Source organism: Chinchilla lanigera, unplaced genomic scaffold (assembly GCF_000276665.1).
Source record: "Chinchilla lanigera isolate Chin_1 unplaced genomic scaffold, ChiLan1.0 scaffold00113, whole genome shotgun sequence".
Lineage (NCBI taxonomy): Eukaryota > Metazoa > Chordata > Mammalia > Rodentia > Chinchillidae > Chinchilla > Chinchilla lanigera.
This window is the reverse complement of record NW_004955514.1, coordinates 892,734-900,687: the sequence shown is the minus strand read 5'-3', so window position 1 is coordinate 900,687 and position 7,954 is coordinate 892,734. Positions and strand designations below refer to the sequence as shown.

The following is a 7,954-nucleotide window of genomic DNA, read 5'->3' as shown; positions in this document are numbered from 1 at the left end:
CAGAGGACCGGCCTCTGGACGGCGAGGCCAACCTCACAAAGAAGCCCAGGCCTCGAACACTGTGTGGGGCAGGTGTTCCCTGAGGGGCCGCCTTGACTGCCAGCCTGGGGGCCGTGCCCGGCCTGCTCAGAGCACCTCCTCACGGCCCACCGAGACGGAGCCCAGCAGTGCAGCCCTCCTCAACTTTTTTCTCCTCCCCAATTAATTAATTTAAATTGACCATTAAGTCAGCCGAGTTTTTGATTGATATTTTCATTAGCGGCCCTGTCCGACGCCCCAGGAATGTATGGTAATGTCCAATCTGGGCGGCTGCGCTCCTCCTCGCACGCCCTGAGTTATGGCCCGGCTGGCGCGCGGCTCCCAGGGTAATTTGAATTCAGATGAGCTGCCGCAGCGTTCCGGAGCCTGGCGGCCAGCCACTGACAGATGGCACTCGGGTTACCACAAGGTCACTGTGCAGCCGCCACCCGCGCCAGAGGGTGGGCTGGGCCTGGGCGAAGGCTGGTGCCCTGCGGCGGTGGCCAGGTGAACCCTGAAGACTGCCCGGCCGGTCGCTGTCACCGGCGAGCGCCCCCATGAGGCCCAGGCCTGGGTGGCTCAGAGCCCTGGACAAGCCTCCCGGCCACTGTCCACTCACTGCCAGGGATGCGTTGGCCATGGCGGAGCAGCCGCCCTCACGTCCAGAGAGCTGGTGGGCGCGGGTGCTGGAACTCTGCCCAGGGAGGTGCTCGGAGCCTTGCCGTCCTGTATCTCAGGTGGCCTGAATGCCAGGCTGATGCCAGTGTGGAGGCCACTGAGCATCCGCTGTCCAGCTGTGTGGCTGAGGTTCCGTCGGTGCTCTGTGCCTGGGCCCGCGAGCACAGTGAAGGTAACGGGGCCTCCGGTGTGGCTGAGGGCGAGGGGCGGTGGGCCAGTCTGGGGATGGTGCAGGAAGAGGCTGTGCTGGTCTTGGGGCCCCTTGGGTGACCTCAGTGGCCCGAGCTGCCCGGGTCTTCACATGGTGGCGTGGGTCTGCAGAGGAAGGAGGGGTGCTTGAAATCCTGGTGCCACTGTGGGGCCTGAGCACTGGCACTTGGGCTGAGTCCGGACGTGATACCCAGCCAGGGCCTGGCCAGACAGAGATGTGTGGGGCTCGGGGGCAGGGGGCGGTGAGGGGCTCAGTGGGGGGGCATCTGAGTGGTGTGACGACACCCTGCTCTGCCTGCTCCGTCCCTGGGAGCGACTCTGCCCTCTGTGCTGGGTCCACACTGTCTTCGCTGCCTGCCGAGGGGCCCCGCCACCCATGGGGTGCACCCACTGTGTGGCAACGCAGGCTGAGTGTCCTTGCCCAGGGCCCCAGTGCGGGAAGGCGGGGCAGTGAGGCCGGCAGAACGGGAGGGCCAGCAGCCTGCGGCAGGAACCCGCTGAGATGGCCGGATCCAGCCTGTCGCGGCTCCCAGAGCTTGACAGCCCCCAGGCTCCCAAGGCCACTGCCCTGCAGTCAGGCTCCCCACACCGGGACTCAGGGACCCCTGGGTCGTGGCAGGTGGAGGCTCTGGGCTGAAGGAGACTGTGCAAGACCACATATTGGCCCCTCCATGTCCCGTGGCCCTTGCGGCCCCACATGAGGGCCTCAAAGCTGCACAGGAGGGGCTCGTGATGGGGTGAGAGCAAGGACACCTAGGCGGGGTCAGGCCCGGGAGGCTGGGGCCAATACGCACCATGCCTTCTGTGCCGGGCTGTGGGGCCCTCACATACCTGGACCCAACCTTCGATCTTGCCTTTGAAGGGTGCAGCCATGAGGCCGTGTGGGGAAAACCTTTGGGCAGAATTGTGGGGAGGGCTCTTTGAAAGCAACTGACCTGCTGGGTACAGTGGCGTATATCTGTAGTACCAGTTACTTGGGAGGCTGAGGCAGGGAGATTGTGAGATACCAGCCTGGGCAACATCGCATGATTCCTTCCAAAAACAAACAGCAGCTGACTCAACTGAGAAAAGCGCTTTGTCTTTTGTTTTCTCTTTCCTGCTTATGGAAATACAGGTGTGATGGCTGGGGCTCTGGCGGCCTCTAGGTTGACCTTGAGGGAGGAAGCTGTGTGCAAGGAGGTAGAACAGAGGTTCCTTGGAGTGTGATGACAGAGAGAACTGACCTGGCCCTGCTGTGGCAGTGTCTAGCTCTTGTCTCGGTGGGGGGGGGATGAACTTCTAGCCTCCTCATGCTGTATTTGTTGTTGTCATTGTTGCTTTTGCTTTTGTTGGTGTTTGGGGGAGCAGTGCAGAGGGCAGCGTCACTGCATTATGGAGTTTGGTGGTGTGGTGTTTTTACTGCTGCTGGTGGTGGTGTCTTTGCTATTTTTGTTCTTGATAGTATTGTTGCTGATGCTGTGTGGCGGTGATGGAGTGTTGCTACTATTGTTAGTGTGGGTGGTAGGGGTGTTGTTTGTGTTGGTGGTGGGGCTGTTGTTACTGTGGGTAGTGCCAGGGCTGGTGCTGGGGTTGGGGTTGTTACAGTTGTTCATATTGTGGTGGTGATGGTGCTGCTGGTCGGTTGGTGGTTTTGCTGTTTGTGATGGTGATGGTAGTGGTTTTGGTAGTGAGGTGTTGTTTCCACCGGCAGTGTTAGTGTTGGTGGCACTGTTGTTGGGGTGTTGTCAGTGTGGTCGGTGACGATGATGTTAGTGTTTTGTTGCCAGCAGTGTCAGTGTTGGTAAAGGTGTTGTTAGTGTGTTGTGTTGTTGGTGGCGGTGTGTTGTTACTGTTGGCAGTGTTAGTGTTGCCAGTGGTGACAGTACTGTTGTTGGTGTGTTGTTGGTGGTGATGGTGTTGTTGGAAGGGTGTTGTTGCTATTGTTAGTGTTGGTGATCAAGGCGTTGGTGTTGTGTTGTTACTGTTGTCCACGTTAGTGTTGGCAGTGGTGATGGTGGTGGTACTGATGGTGGTGGTGTGCTGTTACTGTTGGTGTTGTTGTTGGTCTATTGTTACTGCTGTGTTGCTACTGCTGGCAGTGTCAGCACTGGTGACAATGATGGTGATGGTGGTAGTGGTGTGTTGTCAGCATTCCTGTTGCTGGTGGTGATGTTGATGTTTGCCTCTTGGTGGGAACCAAGGAGACTCCCCCCAAGGGACATGGCCTCCAGACCCTCCATTGTCCAGGACAAAGTGTAAAGTGAGACCTCAGGGTGGGACCTGAGGGTTGTTCTGCAAAAAAAGGAACACCTCATTCAACCACAGTGCCAGGCACACTCAGGATAGCTCTGTTATGGGCAATACAGCCACATTCTGTAAACACTGGCTTGGTTCTTAACAGGACCTAAGGATGGGTGGAGACCAGAGGTGAGAGCCCAGGAGGCTGGGGATAGATTAGGTGGTGCTGTCAGGAGCAGCGTGGGTGTGTGGACCCTGACTTGTCCCTGTGCCCTGGGCCTACTCTGCCTGCCCTGCCTCCTGCCCCTGGGGCTCCAGGGTGGAGTGGCTCCCAGAGGCCTCCTGACCTCTACGCCTCCTCCCTTGGTCCACGGCCTGCCCCTGTCCTGGAAGGCTGGCTGGGGCTGAAATGCAAGTGGAGGATTCCTGTGTGCAGTAAAGGGAAGAGCCAGGCCATGGCCCTGGGGCTCACAGCTAGGGTGGAGGAGGAGGCAGAGAGGAAAGAGGGGCAGCCTGCTCCTCAGGCCCCTGGCCTGGGCGACTGGAACCAGTTTCACACTCAGTGAAGACCCTCAGGAACACGGGTGCTGAGATGGCCCCACGGGCCGGAAGCTAAGCACTTGTCACCAGCAGGCTTCCCCTGAGATGTTCCCGACAGAAGGGGGAGGGGTGAGAAGGCCGAGAAGGCTATGGAGGAGGGAGTGAGGTGACGGTAACCCCACAGCCTCCCTCCCCTTGGCTGCTTAGGTTCTGTGTGATTGAATGAAGCTCAGACCACGATGGAGGTGATTCCCAGTGGATGACAGGAGCCGCCTATGACAGCTCCAGGAGAGTGGGGTGCTGAGGGCCCAGGGGAGGTTGTCACACTCCACCTAGACCTGCCAGAGATCAAGACGGAACCGCACGTGGGCCCTGTGTGCCACACCCCGCAGAGCCGGCAGAGGCCGGGAGAGGACCCTGTGGTCCTCCTGGGATTTTCTAGGAGAGCACAGCTCTGGTGCTTGGTGAGGCTGGGCCCTGTTTGCCCCTTTGGGGTGTCAGGAAGTGGTAGCTGAGGTCCCAGCAGCATCGTCTGAAGAGATTTGCCTCCCCTGTTAAAGGGCGATGTGCTTCTCATTCACGTCTGCTCTACAGACACTGCTGTTGTGTGCGCCGATCCGGCGACACCCATCAGGACCGTCACAGTAGATCTTGCAATTGGACTGGTTGCATCTCCAGGTTTTCCATTCTTTCAGAAATTTTAGTCTATTCTGGATATTTTGCATTTCCATAGTTCAGCAATGTTACAAAAGAGACTGTTGGTGTTTGACTGGGACCGTGCTAACTCCGTAACCCAACTTGGGAGAATGCCACCGAGATGCGCGTTGCACTGCTGCCCACGCCCCACGCCCCACTTCCTAAGCCCCAATTCCGCTCCGCTGTCCCTGTGTGGCTCTTCCACATGTTTCAATCCATTTTCTTCCCTGCATTTTAGCTTTTTGTACAAAGTTAGATTTACACATTTATTTTCTAATCATTTTGCCACCAGCTTATAAGAGTAGATGTGTCCCGATCTTATGTCTTGTGATCCCACTGAGCTTGTGCCCAGCCTGTTGGGCGAGTTGTGGATCCTTGTGAGGGACTAACTGTTCCCTTGCCATAGCATTGTCCCAGGACCTGATCTGGGATGGCTCAGCTGGGATCACCAGAGCTGGGTTTTGAGGCCCAGCAGGTACCCAGGGGGAGCCAGGAGGAGCTGAGAAGGGCAAGAAGGGCAGCTTGGCTCCTGCCTGCTTGCCCTGCACACTCTTTGATAAGGCCAAGCCCCTTCCTCCTACCTCGGCTCATGGGCTCATGACGTTTGCTCCAGTTGGTACAAGGCACATTTCCTTTTTTTGCCTTTTCTGGTTGTTTTGTTTTTTTAGATAGGCTCCTGCTGTGTGGTTCAGGCTGACCTTGAACTCACAGTGATCCTCCTGCCTCAGCCTCTCAAGTGCTGGGATTATAGGTAAGTGCCACCGTGGCTGTATTTCCTATTTTTTAATTTGCTTTCTGTTTGAGTTCGTTTTATTTTTATGTTTTTACCAAACACCACTCTCCGGCTCTGTAGGCTCCCTGGTCCTCTACGCGGCCCCTCACTGCCCCTGCTCTGCAGCCTCTTCCTTTACCCTGTAGCTCTCTGGCTGCTGCCCCACCTGTCCCCTGGTTCCTTCTATGAATCTGCTTTGGCCCATGTTGGAGGCCAGGAGGGTACAGTACCTGGAGCCCAGTAGGGACGATTGTCCCTCACCCTGCACCCTGCCTCACTGTGGCCAGGTCTCGAGGGCTGGCTTTTGGGAAAGTGCTGTATTCATGAATTTGTCTCCCTGTTGAACCCCATCCCCAGGATGGCATCCACATCCAAGGCACCAGCATGGCCACTCTTGGTGTCCGGAGGAGAGAAGGCTGGGTCATGCATTCCACCAGGCGAGCCGGGCGTGGTGGTGCACCCCTGTAATCCCAGCACTTGTGAGGCTGAGACAGTAGGATCAATCCAAGTTCGAGACCAGCCTGGGCTACAAAGTGAGCTCAAGTCCAGCTTGAACCGCATAGTGAGACCCTGTCTCAAAAAGACAAAAAACGAAACAAAAACTTGCGTACCATTCCACCAGGCGAGGCAACAGTGCCTGCTCCTCAGGGGCTGCGGTCTGTCTGTGCCTGGTTTTCTCTCGTCTGTGTGTCTAGTGACTGCTTTGAGAAGTGGCGGGACAGGGCTGGGTCCTGAGCTGTCCTGGGGAGAGGAAGCAGCCTTGTTCAGGTGGGTGGCATGGTGGGGGTGGTGTTAGGAAGCCAACAGTGGAGTTTCCCTCTGTCCTCAGACGGTGCCACCTAAAGCCAAGGTCTGTGGCAGCCGACACAGGGGCCCTGGGGGCTGGGCCAGACTTGAGGAGGCATCCAGCTCCGAGCCCCAGGCCTGGCTGTGAGACTTGCCACAAGCATGGGGTCCCCTGTCCTCACACGGCAGGGAAGCTGTGCTTGTTGCTGTCGCTGTCCTGGAGGGCAGACCTCCAGGTGAGCTTTCCCATGCTTGGTGAGCAGCTCTTCACAAACATGGCCAGTGGTGGGCTCCCTTCTTCTGCTGTCTGCCCTTGCAGCTCTCAGACGCTTTTGGATTTTCTGATTTTTTCCTACCAGTAACACTTGCTGAAAGGAGTCCACCCCTTAGATTTTCCTATGGGTCTGAGGTTGGCATGCAGCTATTTTCTCCATACAATAACCCAGTTATTTCTGGGAGCAGTGGTGCATGCCTGTAGTCTCAGCACTCGGGAGGCTGAGCCTGGAGGATTGCTGGGAGTTTGAGGCAAGTCTGGGCTACAAAGTGAGTTCAAAGCCAGCCTGAATTATATAGCAAGACCTTGCCTCAAGACACCCAGTTATTTTCATCCCAAGTTTTAAAAAATAAAAAGATTGAGCTGTATCAGATATATTCCTGCACCTCTTGAGAGGATTGAATGGTTTTTTCCCTCTCTGAGCTCTGGAGAGGGTGACACATTTGTGTAGTATATTTTCTGGTATGGAAACATCCTAGACATCTGACCAACTTGGTTACCAAATGTCATCTAAAAAACATACCCTGGGATCTGGGCATGGTGTTACATGTCTGTAATCCTAACACTCTGGGAGGCTGAGGCAGGAGAACTGTAAGTTCAAGCCCATCCTAGGCAAGTTGGTGCGACACTGTCTCAGAAAGTTTATGCATTTATATCCAGTGATACATACATACACACATCCACACAAATATGTAGATACACATTTGTATCACACATGCACATATACACAGATGTACACACATATGTATATGTATACATACACATATATTCACACACAGATGAATACTTATAGATACAAGTATGTCCACACACATACATGTGCACACATGTATGTGCTCACATCTCAAGGCTGTGTCTGTCTTCCCATGTATAGTCTTTATTTGTTGCCTGGGGTGTTGGGGTGGGAAGGCTTGTGTCTGTCCAAACCTTCTGCTGAGATTTAAGCCCTGCTCCAAAACAATATGGTGAGGTGGGGTGGGGAGGTCCCTGAGTCTCAAGGGCTATGGCCAAGCACAGGGGCCTGGGCTCTTCTACAGGGAACCGGGGGCTGCGAGCTTCATTTCCTGGCTCTTCTGCCATGTGAGGATGCAGCACCAAGGTGCCACTAGGGAGCACAGTGGCTTTCACTGGCAGATGACTGCACAGTGCCACATCTGAGAACTCCTAGAGACAGAGCTGTGATGTGTAAACATCTACAAGATACAAAACACACAGTCTCATGTATTCAGTGAGGCAACACACACTCACACAGACCAGAGTGGCCGGTGAGCAAGGTGGAAGGCTAAAGTGCCAGGCAGGGCTCTTGGAACAGGGGATCGGGGTGCAGCTGGCCTTGGTAGAGATGGGGAGGTGATGTAGCTCGTGCTCCAGGACACTTGCCTGGGAGCTAGGGCAGGTGGGGGAGGAAGGCAAGCTGTGAGAGGAGCTCTAGGTCTCACAGAGGAGCCAGGGGAGGAGGAAGAGCCAAGGGAGGGTGGAGCTTGTGGAGGAAGAGTCTGGATGTGAAGGTCCAGGAGAGATATCAAGCTTTGAGGAAGAAAGTGTTTGGTACTTAAGAAAAGAGTGTTCCAGGGAGACAGAGGGGTGAGGAGGGAGGAGAGCTCTGTGGTATGATGAATACAGGGTTCCAAGTATGCAGACCAGAGTATTCCAGGTGTGTGGGAGAGAAACTTCAGAGTGGAGGACAAGAGGATTTTGAGGTCAAGAGGAAATAGGTCCAGATGTGTTAATCAGAGTGAGGTAAGGATGAGGAGGGAGGGGCT

The 7,954-nt window shown here is 55.6% G+C and overlaps 1 protein-coding gene across 1 annotated transcript in view; it reads left to right on the top strand.

Moving 5' to 3' along the window:
- Nucleotides 1–656: 656 nt before the first annotated feature.
- The window catches only part of LOC102005406, a 41,437-nt gene continuing 34,139 nt past the window's right edge, over nt 657–7,954 (top strand). Inside the window, exons 1-2 of the mRNA XM_013506745.1 lie at nt 657–691; nt 756–868. Coding sequence (XP_013362199.1) covers nt 657–691; nt 756–868 — 148 coding nt within the window. The remainder of the gene's footprint in view (nt 692–755; nt 869–7,954) is intronic.